Source organism: Motacilla alba, chromosome Z (genome assembly GCF_015832195.1).
Source record: "Motacilla alba alba isolate MOTALB_02 chromosome Z, Motacilla_alba_V1.0_pri, whole genome shotgun sequence".
NCBI lineage: Eukaryota > Metazoa > Chordata > Aves > Passeriformes > Motacillidae > Motacilla > Motacilla alba.
In genome coordinates, this window is record NC_052046.1 from 33,953,225 (window position 1) to 33,970,483 (window position 17,259).

A 17,259-nucleotide genomic window follows, 5' to 3' on the forward strand; every position below is an offset into this window, starting at 1 on the left:
TATTCACTAAGGGAACTGATTTTATGCCTATAAAAATAAAACAATTATAGCAATATTAATGGCAGATTCATCATAGTAATATAAAAGTCCAAGTGTGCTTGTCTGTTGGGAATCTTTAATTCATTCTTCTGTATTAACTATTCACAAGGTAGAAGAAATGGAACCAACTTTAACTTGCAGTAATTCACCCTGTCAAAAAAAAACCAAAAAACCCAACAAACATAAAACAAAAACAACCAGGAAAACTTTAAAAACCAGTTTTGACAATCAGTGTAATCAGGATATGCGGAAGAGGGAAAAAGTTAAAGCCTCAAAAACCTGACCAGTAAATTTGATTTTTTTTTTTCACATCACGATAAGCAATTTCATGTTACTGTGTACTGTGTTAACTGCATTGTATCAAAACAGGTGGTAGAGCCACATGAAATATTTATCTTGTGGTAATGCAGGTTAGACACAGCAAAGGATTTTTTTTTTTTTTTTTTTTTTTTTTTAAATTGACAGGTCCTCTGTTTTTAGGCATCTATTCATTTTTGGGGGGAAGGGCAATACAGATATAATAGGGAAAATTTGCCTATAATTTATAGCATACAGAGCTGCTTTAAAACAGGTATTAGAGACTTCAGTTCCACTAATACCATCCAAAGTGTTACCATGGGCCTTTTTTGAGCCTATCAGGGTCAACAGAAAGAGGTCCATCTGCCATCTGACTGGGACCCTGCATTGCCCACTGGGAGAGGACAATGGCACAAGCCCAGCAGGAGCACAACTAGGAGCTGTGCCATTGCTGCACCCTCTGCTATCTACAGCTATGACACATCTTTCAAAGTGGCTCAGTAACACCCAGAAATTAAAAAAAAAAAAATCAAAGTTTTTTCATTATTCTGATTGCCAAATTATTTAAGGCAAGTAAAAAAATGAAAGCATTTGATATAGGTTTTACATAAAATAAACTAGGTTACAGCATAAAACAAGTAAACAGGTAATGGCATTAAAGTCTCTCCTCTAAATCTGGGTAATTGTAAACATCAAAAAAAAGACTGCAGGACTATTCAAGTAATAGAACAATCACAGATGTCTTCTCATATGCAGGCTATTAGGTTATCTGCCATTCAAGATTATCAAAAAAGACATTTCATTATTCACAGATGCTCATTATCTCCATTTAAAATCTATACATTATATACAACACAGTTTTTGTGGTACTAGAATCCCCATGCCTTCCAAAGGTATATTTTTCACAATACACAATTACAATGAAACAGTGAATACAGTAACATTTTACACTGATGCATCTTAATAGGAACCACCAAATAGACATCTACATTGTACCAAAGTGTCATCACAGTTAGCCTCTCTGAGAGCTTGTGGGAAATACCAGAAGGGTATGCAAGGTTCAGGCACACTGATACATAACATTATTTATTTACAATTGGAAAGGAAAAAAAGAGAGAAGAAAAAGAAAAGGAAGAAGAAGAAGAAGAAGAAGAAGAAGAAGAAGAAGAAGAAGAAGAAGAAGAAGAAGAAGAAGAAGAAGAAGAAGAAGAAGAAGAAGAAGAAGAAGAAGAAGAAGAAGAAGAAGAAGAAGAAGAAGAAGAAGAAGAAGAAGAAGAAGAAGAAGAAGAGGAGAAAAGAAACAAACAGCCTTTTGCGGTTAACGCCTTCTAAACATGACAAATACATATCTCCATTTAGTGTGTGGTTCGCAACTTAGCAGCAGACCCTGTGTGCGAGCCTTGGTACTGATACAAAAAAGTAAAGAATATATATATATTTTTATATATATATGTATATATATATATACGCATATATATATATATATAAAAACAGAAGTCTAATTACAGCAACATTTGTTACTCTGTGATAAAATCTGCAATTTACAAAAATGAAATGACTGGTTTTTGCCTGCCATTAAGGCATTTCAAATTAACACCATGGAACTGATGTCTGTAATAAAGCGCTTCCTCATGTGATCCAGTCACATGACAATGTTCATCCCCAAATTCATCATTCTCTGAAAAGAGAAAGAAGAAGGTTTTAGTAAGCAGCATCCTTTCCTCACATTTTTTTCCTGCACCTAGAATGCATCATGAAATTAAATCTGTACAAGTATTCTCAAACCCAAGAAGAAAAGACAGCATCCTGTCCTCATACCTCCCCTGCCAGGAACAACATCCTGAGAAATAGCCTGTGTCAGGATTTTTCTTCTGTGTTCTGATACCCTATCATTCATCAGCTCTTCCAGGGCTACAGACCTTTCTTACTCAAATAATTCTAGCTAATGGTTGCTTGTTTCAGCATCAGCTTTCAGACAGACACCTGTAACATGGAACTTCACGGTTTCATTTGATACATTAAACTCTGAGTCTTAACATGGCAGCAGTGAACGAAACCCTAAAGTTAAAAGATGCTTTGGAATTTTCACTTGATATGGAACCATCATAATACAGTAGTTTTCCTCCTGACAACCTAGTAAGTAACTGAGAAGCTTTCAGGCATATAAATGTATGACATGGGTGTCCAACTTAAATACGAAACTATCTCTAATGGGCTCCCAAACAAACCTCTCTAAAAGCAAGAGCACCAAGCCAGGCAGACTTGCAGAATAGATAAAATCCTAAGTTCTTCTGGTCATGCATAGAGCCAACTGAACATTAATTTTAAACTCATTTTATTAAAAATTTGGATCTTATAAATTATATTTCATCATCTCTTGTTTTATCTTAATACCAGTCGTTAAAACACACTCTATGGAAAATCTCAGAAGACAGACTACTTTTCTTTCTTAATGACCTATGTTACAATTAAAGAACATAACTAAGGACAAAATGTCATTCTAAGGAGAACAAAACTGCAATTAATCCAAAGTACCGAGTTTTTCCTCAACTTTAAAAACTGTGTCATACAAATAAATGTACACCAGCATGCTAAAAAAATCTGTGGTTTGCTTTCTCCTCTCTATGTTACACTATATAATTTATTGGCTATTTACCTTCTTTGTGCAGGAAACATACCAGATGCAGATGCCTGTGCAGCCACCTGCTGAGTGGCAACAAGGGCAGCAGAGGTCAATCCTGCAAGAAAGGAGAAACAAAGGAATGTTGATGTACCTCTGGTTTTAATGGATTTTTGTGGTCAGAGTAATGGTAGGAAGGATCTCTAAGGCAAAAAAACAAGAAAATGCAGGGGGGTTATCACTACATAAATAACAAATATTGCAGGCAACACTGTTAAGACAGTCTGCCCCGTGTGATCAATATACCTTTCTGAATTGTCTTTGATAGATATTCTACAAGAAATTACAGCATTTCTGCCTACTGCATTGCCTACCAAACACTGCACTGCATGATGCTAAGTGGGTTGTATGAGAGTTCATGAATAGGAAGCTCAGTAGAAATAATAGGTATCAGGAAACAACAAGAATCAAAAGTCACAGTGAATTACAGAAACGACACGCCAACTGCTCAGGATACAATACTTTCATAATAACTTCCCATTTTTACAGTTTTGCTACTGAACAAGCATAATGCATCCCAAAAGGCATATGGAATCACTGAATCACACTGAGAAATGTCAAGACTTTTAAACAGGAAAAATAAGTGCTGAGGCACCAAGTCAATGTAAAGAAGAAATGTCATTTAGCCACCAATTGTGGTAGCACATACTTTGCTGCATGGGAGGAAACCTCCTTTTAATTCAACTAGAGTCCACGGTTAGAGAAAAAAAAAACATTCAAAGACCGGTATAAAACCTAGGAAGAATAAATTGTATCTCACTGTGCTGCTTTTTCCCTGACTGCAACTTTGTGCACGTCATTTGCCAAAATACAAAGAGTCCTCTTTTAAACAGTCAAATTATAACAAGCAAAAACCCTTGTGACTGCAATGCCTTGTACATAAAATATGATCAGTATAAAAAGCTTTTGTCTCTGCTATACTTCCTCTATTGCTTACACAACCCTAATTATACAAAAAGGAGGTTGTTTGGTTTGGATATTTTACTGCCTTTCAGCCAGTTAATGTCAGTTTGCAGGAGAAATCAAAACATTCATGTGAATGACAGCCTAACTGGTACATCTTTAATAATGCTCTGACACCCAGTTTTGGGAAACAAAACTTGGTATTTCTCAGACATGAAGCTATTAATTTATTCCTAGTACATGCTGTGAATTTTCAAGCCTTCTCCTTAAACACAAAGCACTTCTGTTCTAACAGTGGGATATTTATCAAAAATGCTTCATGTAGGCACAATTTCTAGTGTCAAGGCAACAATTCCATGAGGCAAGCTAATCCCACCCATTGACAATTTTCTGCTCACCTTGAAATGGGTCATACTGTCCAGGTATAAGAGGATAGCCCATTCCAACGTGTGTATGGTGGTGGGTATGGAGATGCCGCTGGCTGAAAGGAGAATGGCGGTCTCGCTCCCTTTCTGCTTCCCGCTCACGCTCAGCTGGTGATTTTTCCACAGGCTAGTACCAGAAAGTGAAAGAAAACTGACATAAGAACTTTAAAAAGGATGAAATCACAACAAAACCATGTGCCACTACCTGTCAAAAACTTTTTGAATACAAATGATTGAAGCGAACTTTTTCTGAAGCAGTATCTCTACCGGAGTATTTGCACTTGATTCTAATCTCAAGCTAATCTTTCTGGATAATGGAAGAGTTCCCAAGGCAAAAGATTTTGAAGCAACACACTGCATCTTGAAGACACCATGGTGGCTTCTAGTTTTGGGCTCCCTGAAGTTCGGCTGGCTTGCCAATGCCTGAACAACTTAGGTGAGCTGCTGAAAATGCTCAACCTTCTAAAGCTCTCTGGGGAACAAGTCTGACTGAATAGCAGAAAAAATATATTTAGAAAATAGAATGAGAGACAGTGACTTGCTCACAATTAAAACCAGCAACAATTTATCTGAAAGTGAAATAACAGTATTTGTTCCAACTTTGTAAATCTCATTTGTAAATCTTCAGAAATGGGGGCTGGTAATCAGCTATTTGGAAGATGTGGATTCTTGGCAAATACAAGGAGGGGATATTATCAAATCCCATAGCCCAGCTTCTCATTTCATTATGTTTCCAAACAGGAGGTTCCTGTTTAACTGCAAAAATCTGTGCACCAGGAAGTATCTCTGAATCTGTATTTCTATATTAGTCTATTCAAGACAGGAAACCTCTGCACAGAACTGTGTTGGATGTGCTACTTCCAGTTTATGCCACAAAAGCATTCTGACTATAAACTGCTTTTATTGTAAGCAGTACTATAAAGAAGAATCATGCACTCATAGCTTGATGCCAGATTGTGTGCTTCCCACAGTTATGTTCCTCCTCTACTCCTTCTTGAGTGTGACACTCTCCAGTAAGAACAGACGAAGCCTTACAACAGGTGACTTGCTGCGATACTGGTTGGCATGCTGCTGGAGCAAATCCAGTGCTTTGGACTCAGTGGTTGATTTTGCATTGATGCTCGGGCTGGTATTGACCTTCTCTGCCTCTTCTCTTCCTGACATCTTCCCATAAACTGGATAATGAAATCCTGGAGAGAGATAGGCCCCTGCGGGTAAACAATAAATACCACATCAAGTTACTGTTTTTACATTTTGATTGTATCAAGGTAGGAGGAGACAATATCAGAACTGACAATTATGTCAAAAGTAGATCACATGACTACCAAATGGCACGACTGCTCTTCAATTTCATCACCTAATTTATCCTGATGAACGGAGGTTAAAAAGAGGGTTGAGTTGATAACCATTTCAGACATTTATGGGTCCTCTTTAAGTAAAAGAAATAGTAACTATAATGGTTCTGACAGTAAGTGCTTAGAATATTTTTATAGGCAATAAACTATCTGTCAGTCTAACAGCAACAGCAGACTGTCAAGTGTTGAGAAACTTTAGAGTTCATAAAAGGAACGTCTTGTATTAAACCAGTTTCATCTATAGAACATTCCCCACTGGAAGCAGAAGCAACACAACGTCATCCATGAAGCTTCTAATTTAGCCTAGCTACTAACAGAAATATTAAAATGCAGGCTTTACTGAACCTGAGGATGCAAATCTTAACTAGCACACGAGGCAGGTTTTGGAATACATACCAGGATAGCTGTGCATTAGGACAGGAGAGACTGCGCGATAGGCTGGATGGTTAGGATCGTACATCTGCGGATACGGGTAAGCATGCAAGTACTGGATGTATGACTGATGCTGACTCATTGGTGAGGAAACTGCTACTCTAGCACCCCGAGAGTCCTTCCAATTTACAGAAGTCTTTTGATCATCGTTTTTTATCTTGCTCTCATCCACTGATTGCGAATCAGAACGTTTGACCTCTTTGGGCTCCTCTTTAATGCTTGCTAATGAGACAGGAAGGTTAGGCAGGGAACTTTCCTTGTTAGGTGTTTTTCTAGGGCTGTCTTCTTTTAACTTTTTCTCACGATCAAGTTCTTCTGATTTTTGCTGATCAAGGTATTTGGGCTGATAGACATAATGATGCCATGTTCGTGAATCTGGATCCTAATAAAGAGGAGAAAAAAATTGTTCTGAATTTAGATGTAGAACTATGTTTGTTATTGATATTCCCCACATTTCAGTTAATGTATTTTAAATAGCTGTTTTAATACCATATCTCCATTATATAGAGGAGAGGTTTGCTTGCCACAGAGTGCCTCAAGCTTAAAGTCAAACCAATATTCCCATGAAGGAGCAAGAGTCTATTATCAAAATTTAATTCAATTGCTTCATCTTATATCCTTCTTCATGCCTTTAACTAGTTTAATCATGAAATACATGTGCAATGTAATGAAGTTCTGAGACCATGTTATTCATAAAACATTTTAATTAAAGTCCACAGAGAGACTTTTCCCACTAGAGAGCAAAATGTATCTGTGAACCACAAAATTAGAGCTGGCTAATGATATGCCAGAGTACTTAGAATACCTGGAACAACGCAAATGAAAAGCTGATCTAGCTGGCAAGATTCTAATGCTGCCTCTGGTATTACAAACATCCAGGAATCAGTGGAAATCAAACATTAAAGCAGATCTTTTCAGCTGACAATCTTATTTTAAGTTTGTAAAGTTACAGGTGGGCAAGTATTTATTGGATCAGGATCATGTGGTATAAAGAACATGTACTGGGCACTGTAAACACTTTTTAAAATAATGTACTACACAGACCAGTTTATAAACATGTTACAGAACTAGAGAGGGGAGTTCTTCACATCACCACACCAAATCAGTGCAGAGAAGTAATAGGAAGACTTCTTTTTCTGACACAGGATATGCAAGAGCTAATTGTCAACATTTTCTCCAACTGACAGACATTTATGGCACATTCCACAGAAATATAAGCACACAACTAAACGCTTGGACAGTCTAGTTCAAATACTCACTTGAATCAGCAGAAATCTTCTCCTACTTAGGGCTGTACCATCCCATTTCCTTTAGAGCTCTCTACTCCCACTCCCCTCATCCCACTGTACCTTGAAAGACAGCCTGTAAGGGTGAACTATGGGATGTACCATACACCAGAACATGAAAGTATCAAGCATTGAGGCTCCAGTTCAGAGCATGGAGACAGTTGCATTGCCTCAAATGAAGGCAATGTGACATGTACGAGGGTCAGCATGAAGCCACTGGATAAAATTCTGGTCCCACTGAAGTCAATGGGAAAACTATTACTGACTTCAATGGAGAGAGGATTTAATCCATTGTGTAGGTCTGTAGGGGCTTGAGATTGGTTGAGGAGAGAAGGGGAACTTAACTGCTTCAGAAAGGTCACCTTGGGTTAAGATAAAGAGCTGTGCTTTAAGCCAACTCTTCAAAGAACCAGCTCACCCATCTTTAGTAAACGCCAACTGTTATTTCACAAAAAAAAGAAACACTTCAAACCATGTTTCAAATCTACTTTAAGTCCTCTCACAATGAAAGCTGCTTATTTTGCTTGAAATTTCTCATTTCTAAACTAAGCAAACAGCTTACAATTCACATCTAAAAGAGAAATCTAATTCTATTTTATTCATGCATATAATTTTAAATAGTCTGTTCAGGTTGTAAGCCTGTGCTCTTGTAGACCTTAATAGACCTTTTAATTTTTTTTTGTTCTTTTCAAACAGCTCAACTGGAAGGTTTATTGGTCTATTCACAGACTACAATACAATCCAACACAAAAAAATGATGGTGGAGCTTGTTTGGCTGCAGAGGTAGAAGAACGTAGCAGAATCAGAAAGAAAATCTCACGACTTAAAAGATAAACCAAGACACTCTTGTTACATTTCCTGTGATCTCACCTGTTTAAATCTTGTGGTTGGATCTACTCCTGTTTGCTTCATTGAGTCCATAACAGATTTCATCTCCACAGCCTCCTTTATAAGCTGGTGGTTTTCCATTTGTTTGGCTTTGAAAGTGTCAGACTGAAGCTGCTGCTGGTGATTGGAAAGGATCTGTGATTTGCTTGTCTCCTCACCTTTGTTAGGAACTGATGACCCTATTTTAGTGTTATTTTTGCTGGACTCCGGAGTTGAAGGGGCCTTTGAAATAGTGGCAGATGGAATATTCTTCTGCTTGTTGTCATCCTTCCCAATTTCTTTCAAGGGGGGGTCATTTTTCCTTTCACAGTCCCTCCCACTTTGTGCCATTTTCTGTTCTGCTAGTCTCTGGTCCTCATAGTATTTTTCATACTGCTGCCTGTAAGCAGGGTTGGAGGCCATTAAGGACTTTTGGTCCATATAGAGCCCATAGGCATACTGTCCATAATAAAGTGACTGAGCAAGTGCAGGGTGTCTTTGAGTTATTACTGACTGATGTTGCGGCTGCAAATTAGAAGAAGTGCTTTCGCTTTTCTTAGCATCTGACGATTCTGCCTTCTCTTTCTTTTCAGCCTCTTCCTCAGCCTCTTTTTTAATCTTCAGCCCCTGTGGGGTACCGCTGTTCCCAGCTGCTGGGGCACTGACCTGTCCAGAGTGCAAGTAACTTGGGGAATAGTAAGGATCGTAGCCATGGTAAAAGGGAGAATGAGACTCTTTCGCTTGAGCTGATTGTGCTGTGGTTGAAGAATGTCCTTTTACAACACCATCTTTATTAGAAATAATATCTGATGGAGAGCTGGCCTTTGACCTTATGCCCTCTGACCTGCTGTCAGAGCCACCATCATCAGCTGCATCAGAAATATCTGAGTAAGCAGGGCTGTTGGTTTTAGCGGCCGTGCTATCTGCGCCATTCTGTGTCAACACATGCAGTGGAGCCATGGCAGATTGTCCATTCACCAAAGTGCTGCATTCCATCCTGGAGGCACTCCCTATGGAAGGGCTGGGCGCATTGTCTGTGAATGTGTAAACTTTATCAGCTTCAGCCTTAATACTTGCCATCCTGCTCTCTTGAGACTCTGACAGTCCATTAGATAGCACTTCATTCTTGTTGAGATGGTCCTTTAAAAAATGTCCAGATAAGTCTTTTCCAGACCCTTTTGAATCCTCCAGCTTCCCTAGCTTAGAATCCATCTTGGGGCTGCCCATCTCTTTGCTTTCTTTGTCCTTCAGCTTTCGCTTCTCCTTTTTCTTTTTGTCTTTGAGTGATGTGAGAGCTGGATTTACAGTGCTTGGCTCTCCCATAATTGTGGGCTTTGGTTGAATGGGTTTCAGTGGAGGGCTCTTTGGTGTAGCCTGAACAATAGTAGTTGTTAGAGAGGGCAGTCCTGGTATTGTCCCTGTAGTGGTGGTTGAAAAGGCTGTAGTAGGTATAGCTATTAACTGGGGAGGAGTTGGTGCTGGTGCTGGGGCAATGGGCCTGGCTGTTTTCAGCTTGGAAAGGTTTTTATCCATTTTGCAATTGTTTGATTTCTTGCCTTTATCACCTAAACTCTTCTTGTCAATTAACCCTTCAGCCTCCAATTTCGGCATTTCGGTTTGCAAATTGCCATCTGCTACTGAGCAATTATCCAGTGTGGCTGCCATGTTAGAAATTACTGGAAGGCTGTTCAATTCACTGTTCAAACCCTTCTTTTTGCCAGAATTCTTGCCAGTTTTGGAACTGATAACTGAACCAGGGCCATTGCTGGTCAGTTCCCTCTTTCCCTTGGGGGTCCCTGGGGTAGCAATGGAGGAAGGAGATGTCGGTGCTTTGAGTGGATCAAAGCCTGGCAAATTTGTGCTTTGCTCACTGCATTCAAGTGCCACATTACTCAGTGCTTCCTCACAGTCTGAAATTTTGTCTTCGCTGTCAGGCTCAAACTCCAGTTTGTTTTCTGGGTCTAAGTGTGCATGAGCCTGATGATAACGTAATCCATTAATGTGCTTGTACTTCTTGTTGCAGTTGGGGTGAGGACAGTCAATCAGCACTGGGGAAGAGCAGCCTTGGTCCAAAAAAGTAGTCTCAGGTTTCCCCTGTGGGGTGGTGGGAGTGCTTCTGGAGTTAGTGCGAATGCGTTTTCCAGACTTAGTGTCCTCTGAACTGGAGTTCAAATCCAGCTCCATAGGAGGCTTAGTTTTCCTCTTGTTTGTGGACGAGGGGCTGGCTTTGACTTCATCCATGGCACAGTTTGGGGGTGTTCTGCGCCCACTTGAGTTAAGGCTGCCCCTCCTCCCCTTCCCATTGGCACCGCCTCGATTTTTATTCTGAAGTCCTCTGGACTCTGCAAAACTCGCATCATTCCCAGGTACAGCCGCAGCTGCAGCGGATCTTGCCCGCTTTCCCCTGCCCCGTCCTCCACGCATTTCCAGGTCACTTGTTGGCGATTCACAAAATCTGTACAAACAATAGATTTCATCAGCAGGAGACATGAACTGAAAAAATAAAAGCCACCACTATGTCCCACAGAGAACCTTTACACATGTTAAAGGAAATATGTCCTTCTGACAAATGAGAATGTTACAGAGTCAAAGGCAAAGCCATTAAAAAAAGACAAAAATGGTAAGGACATATCCACCTGGTTAGAACAATGGAGCAAAAAATTTTCCTAACTTAAAGAAATGCATTTTGAAATTAACTGCTCTCCGACTGAATCCCATGTATTTCCCCATCCCTCTCAAAAATACAAAAGTAAAATAAAGAAGAGCTTCCGCCCCACGTTTTACTCTGGAAGAGAGAACCACTCATTTCACTTGTGCATGTTTTCAATTATAACCAGTTGTGCTTTAATAATCTCTGTACAGTCTTTTGCCTGAGACTGGGGGTTAAAATACAGCAGAGAAAAAACAGACTCAGAATGTTTGCCTACCTAGGAGGGGCCCAGTCATGCTTTGTGCAGTCCAACAGTGTTCCCACGTAAGTCTTGTTCCTCCATGTAACGTTTACCACCAGGACACCTGCCGGTGAGCGAAAAATAACGTATTATCACACATTAGAACAATAACTGGGAGAGGCTTTTTGTTTTGCTCTTTAATTTTTTTCCTTTTTTTTTTTTTTTCTTTTTCCTGTCCTTCCCTCACAAAGTAAGACATTTACTCTCATTTGCTTTCAAACACTCTGGTCAATATTCTTCCTCTCTTCTGGTTTCAGTGACCTCAAGTTAAAACCCACAGGAAAGACTGCAAATGACAAAGAACAAGAATGTGTGCATGCATGTGTGTGTGTGTAAGACAGCTTGCCTGTGTGACGGTGTGTGTGTAATCAAGATACAGCTGACAGAAGGAAATGGGTTTTGCCATGTCCTGCCGTAAAACAGCAACACTCACCTCTTAATTTTGCTATTATTGCACATAATTGCTTTCACTTGGCAGCCAGCCAGCATAAACTAAGCACCAGTTACAGTGTTTAAATCAGAAGGCGACTGAGAAGAATAATCTGCTTTGCTTTGAACAATGTGATAATGATGCTTCTATTTACTTGAAATTACTCATATCCAAACATATACACGTATGCACCGCAAGTTTTGTTCAGCAGATATAGCTTGAAAAAAATGTATTATTTGCCTTGCTTTTGCTTCTGTGGAAAGTGAGAGACTAGATATAAAACGTCAAACATACCACAGTGAAGGCAGGAGTAATTTCAATATATATTTATATAGGAAGAGGGATCCTCCAAAAATCTATTGTAATTTAATTGCTTTTCCGCTTACGACTTTTATTAAATGCAAATCTGCCTGCCTAAAGCAGAATTCTAATTTCGTTTTATTTGAATTATCCCTGTAAAATTTGTGAATGATAAGGTTATTGTAAGTAACAAGAAAATAAATATAGGGGATGTCATTCAAATGTTTTCAGGCTGCCCTCAAATGCTTCTTCACATAATTTATCATCATGTTTATGGACTAGCCAGCATAATGACCTCTTTAATTCATTAACTGCCACAGATAAACAGAAGGTAGTATTATTGAACCAGACATCTCTTCTCATTAGAACACACATGGAAATAAGAAATACATTTTATCTAACAAAAAAGGGCACAATCCAAAATGTTCCAAATTTATGAGAGGTGTGAAGACACCAACTCGCAGCTGACAGCCTTGTTTTTCCTCTACACTTCCCTTATTCTATCTGCAGCGTCTCTGTAATAGAAATGATTATGGCATTGTGCCAGAATGTTTCCAGCCCATCTTTTTGCATTGTCTTAACAGTGCAATTTCTAATTTTGCACTAAAACCATCCCTCTCTGTTGCATTGAGATGAAGTTAACGCACAAGCAGCAGCTTATTTCCTCAGGGGTCTTTTAGAAGCAGGTTAGTATTTTAAATGCTGTTAGCACAGGTACCAGGGAAGAAGGGATTTCTTTGAAAATTCTCTGCAACAGATTTGAAATTTATCTCCCATATGGTTTTCCCTGCAATTAGGCAACTGGAATTTTGCACACTGGAATGAACTGGTCTGAAGCATGAAAGACAAACTGCACTTCCAGCCAGTGTCATCAGGTCCTAGAGGGACCATGGTGAAGATGCTTAAGGAGAGACTTGATGTGGCACTTAGTCCCGTGGTCTACTTGACAGGGTGGTGTTAGATCAAGGTTGGACTCGATGATCTCAGACGTCCTTCCCAACCTAACTGATTCTGTGATTCTGTGATCAGGGTTAAAATGCCATGCTGTATTTTTATGACCCATGCAAACTAGGCAGCCTGCAAAGACACCAAGGCTGCTTTACGTTGCCCCTTGCTTAGGCATGGAGGCAGCCAGGAGGTGCTGGGGTCCAGGGAGGAGGAGGAGGAAGAGGAGAACAACCCAGTATGTCCAAGAGGAAATATCTGTTGGTAGAAATGGGGTTTCTTACAATGAGCAGCTCTATGTTCCCACTTGCCACTCATAGCCTAAAGAAAAGAGATTGTAAAGATGCTTCTCTGGCATCTTTGATGCCTTTCTTCCACTACAACAGCTTGTCATCTGTGACCCTGTAAGGCTCCAAGTGAAAATCACAAGTATTTTCCACTGGTAAATTGTTTTATGGCATGCAGCTCATCTATCTGCAAGCAGCACACCTCCAGCCCACATACCAGCATTTGTCCAGTCTCCTAAAAGTACCAAGCAAAGAGAGCTCTGTGACATTCCATGGAGTATTACTGAAGAACTATCTTTGTCGTTTATTCTTCCCCAGCTAGTTCACTTTTATCCTTTTTTTTAAAAAGTAATTGTTACTTTTTTGGGGATTTTTTGAGTTTGGAGTTTTGGGTTTTTTTTAGGGGTGGTGGTTTGTTTGTTTTATTTTGGATTTTTTTTGGGGGGACGTGTTAATAAAGGTTTATTCTCACCTATGTCTTCATCTTCCTTGATATTTGTAATCTAGCCTATCTCTACATGCACTTTATTCATTTATTTATGTACTGGACCTAGGGATAGTTTGTTACCTATTGACAGAAAAGAGGGCAATTCAATACAATAGTGAAAATAATAAAAACCCCTGAAATCAATACATATTTCAATAATTCTACAAAGACACTTAAATGACCTTCCCGTGTAAGAAAGTCAGTATTTCAAAAGCTTTCAAAAGTATTTCAAAATTTCTTCCCTTAAATCTGCTACATATAGCATCTCATTAAATTAGTTAGGCTTAGCAAAAGTCCCATGCAAGTAGGACAGAATATTAATCTCCATGCTGTGTTAGCTGTGGCAAGGAATACACTTCCTTTCCCTAATGGACAGCATATTACTCAGCCACATGTAAGACTCCACAGAGCTGGCAGGGAAGGTAACTTGTTTACTCTTCCAAGACTATCACAGAAATGGGTGAGGAGAATATAAGTAACATGGGAGGTAGGACTGATCTAAGGAAATGTGCAACTGGGAGAGGCTTATTAGGCCAAAGCACCAGAACATGAAAATGGAGATGACTGAGTTGGTAGTCCACACAATGTACTTGATGCAGTGCTGAAGAGAAAGGATTATTCTTCATAATCAGGGTGTGCTGTTTGTCCTGGCACAGTGTTCAACCTCAAACCAAAAACCTCTGCTGAGCCTGCTCTGACCCAGAGGCAATGCTAAAGCAGTGCCTAGCTCACTCCCAGTATCACCTCTGAGTACACTGGCCATGCACTCAGGGATACACTGGCCCTTCCTCAGGGTCATTCCAGCTCCTCTCCGTGCACCTGTGTGCCCATGTACCCCCTTCATTTTGTGAAGGAACACAACACACACAGGACCAAACTTCTTGGGGGCTGTGCAAATCATAAGAAGCTCCTGTAATGAGACTTCCTATTACATCTGACTACATATAGCAATAACCTATTTAACATTACCTGAACAAGAGAGAAAATGCAAAGACAGTCTGAGGAACCCACAGGTTTCATATTACCTGAAACAAGAGATGCATTTTCACCTTATAAAAAGCCCAAGAGGCTAAACTTTTTAAAATACTCATTACTAAAGAATGGGGGAAAAAAATTAGGTGTTTGCAATAAAACGTACCTGAGGATATTTGGACTCTCTAAGATTCTAATTCAGGAAGAAACCTAGCCAAATATCTAATTCTGTTCTTGTGAGGTTGGATCAAAAACCAGTGAATATACACTACACACAAATGCTTCTTTGAGCAACTAGGGGTGTCATCTTTAAGAGTTTGAAAATTACCAGAGCACAGTTCATAAGAAGTGGATGTAATAGAGAAAAACTTATCTCCCCAAAATACAGATATAAATTTCTTGGTTTAATTTGGCTGATCATTCCATTTGCAAACTATATAATTATTCACAGTTACAGTATATCTGAAATTAGCAATACTTTCTGCAGTCTTCTGTTTCATATGTCCTACATTAAAACAAAAAAAGACTATGAAAATTAAAAGTTCTGAAGTTACCACCCATGCTACCCTTTATCATTAAAGAGTAAACACAGTAAGTACAGAATGTGTGGGAATTACAAAATGGTGTTATAACATCAGAAAATGGGGTAATGTTACCCAAAAGTTTTAGAGTTCACCTACTGTAGTTTTTCTGCCGAAATCCATTGTTAGCCAAGGCAGAATCAGATGCAAAAGCATTGATGTATGACAACAGCACACCCAGGATGTCATCTGGTGCCCACCACTAGAAGCTCCTCCTTTAACATCAAATGTTGTCAGCCTTTTAGGAACAATACAAGATTCTGTATTTGGCTGTTTTCCTTCACAGTATGTGTACCATTTCTTTACTCACCATAATCATAACCAAAATGTTAATGGCAAAAAATTTTCAGGCAGGAAAAACTAACGCATGCTTATAGGAGCACACAACCATTTTACATAAGCACTTCTGATAGGTGATGTACGAAACAACTGTGACAATTTGTACTTGAATTTTCTTATGGAATGACAGGTCACATGTCACAAAAGTAGTATGTAAGAAAGTAATTTCAGAAACCTACAGCAAAAACCTCACTTTTTATGAGTTCTGTGGATATGATGTATCTCGTCTTCCCCTGGCCCATCTTCCTCCTTTTCAGCGACTGCATAACAAAGGTCAGAACCAAAATTTGCTATTTACTATTAATTATATCTCATAGAATGAAATATGTCATCACAAGTTGGAAATGAAGTAAATAACCCTGTTGCTAAGAAATGCAGATGTGCTATTTTGACATAAAAACATCAGTATCAAAGGCATTTTCAGCACCAAGTAAGGGTACTGTTCATATGGATTACTCTGGCACTGCATGTTTAGCAGACATCGCTACACTCTTGCAAAGGTTCCTTCATTTAAAGACAAAAAAACCCCTGAAGTTCCTAGTCTAAAAAAATACTAATCTCTTTGTTTTCTTGACTCTGTTTTCTGCAATGATCGTAAGCCAATAATGTTTATGTTTTTATCCAAAATTTTGAAAATGTGATCATGTGGTGAGGAATCAAATTATCACATCACTACCTTAAATGCGGGCCCCAGCTTTTAAAAATACTGCCTTTAGAAAACGAACATGTTCAAATTTCAATACAAGTAGGCGCTACTCAATTAATCAGATTGGAAAGCCTGACTTGATTTTTACAGCATAGGCTGCTTTTGTGTTCAGATCACAGCAAATGCTACAAAATCCTAGTTTAGTGCCAACTGATTATTTCACCAGGGAACTCTGCAGACCAGTTGTCTGAGAGGGTGAGCCTCTATCTTTGCAAAAGGAGGTGCTCCTTCTACTCTTGGAGAATCCAGCCAAGAGTATCTGTAAAATTCTGGAGAAACTAGATCTGCACAAAGTCTTTCTGAACACTTCTGTAACTGATTTATTGAAGAATATTTACATGATCTTTCAAAACTAGGAATGATTTGTCTACTTTTCAGTCATCAGAAATCATGCATGTATAAAAAGTCACATATATTTTAAAAGTCACATAAGTCACTTATCCTTAAACGTAAGTGTAATCCTCTGTGGTTAAAATTCCAAAATTAACAGTTCTGCCTAATACCTTTACTATCCTATCATTTTAAAACAATTTTTCTTGATATTAGAGGAAGATCTCTAAAGTGTAGTACACTTTCCAGACCTATTTTAGTAAGATTACTTCTTTAAAAGATTACTTTTTAAAGGTTTTGTAGCAAAAATCTCTGTGGCATAGTAGTTCTTCAAGGTTGAGATGCAATCCTTGGCATAAAGAAGCATCACATGATCACTTGATTACTGTTACAAGCATTACTTGTAACACTTCAACATAATCAGTTCCTTGTATCTTCATGATTAGTGAATCCACAAATATGTTTGCAAGTCAAATTTGATTTGCCTCATGTCCCTGCCATGCCAAGTACAAATAATACAGACATGCCTGAGATAGCCAAACCATGGCATATCTGTCATCAGTGAGTACACCACCCCCACCAATTAAACATGTTTTATTCCACGTCTGGCACTGCAATTTCTTTGGTCCCACACATATTTATCTGAC

At 38.9% G+C, this 17,259-nt stretch overlaps 1 protein-coding gene across 4 annotated transcripts in view; it reads right to left on the bottom strand.

Annotated features, from left to right (window-relative positions):
* Window positions 1–467: 467 nt before the first annotated feature.
* ZNF608 (zinc finger protein 608) overlaps window positions 468–17,259 on the bottom strand; it is an 84,546-nt gene continuing 67,754 nt past the window's right edge. For 3 of the 4 annotated variants that reach the window (XM_038123994.1, XM_038123993.1, XM_038123995.1), the window contains exons 4-10: window positions 11,212–11,299; window positions 8,288–10,739; window positions 6,096–6,513; window positions 5,380–5,552; window positions 4,318–4,471; window positions 2,993–3,074; window positions 468–2,014 (exon numbers count right to left, since the gene is read on the bottom strand). In XM_038123994.1, the coding sequence (XP_037979922.1) occupies window positions 2,008–2,014; window positions 2,993–3,074; window positions 4,318–4,471; window positions 5,380–5,552; window positions 6,096–6,513; window positions 8,288–10,739; window positions 11,212–11,299 (3,374 nt within the window). In that variant the 3' untranslated portion in view covers window positions 468–2,007. Of the gene's footprint in view, window positions 2,015–2,988; window positions 3,075–4,317; window positions 4,472–5,379; window positions 5,553–6,095; window positions 6,514–8,287; window positions 10,740–11,211; window positions 11,300–17,259 lie in introns of those variants that run through there. The other variant, XM_038123996.1, reaches the window with a different exon arrangement.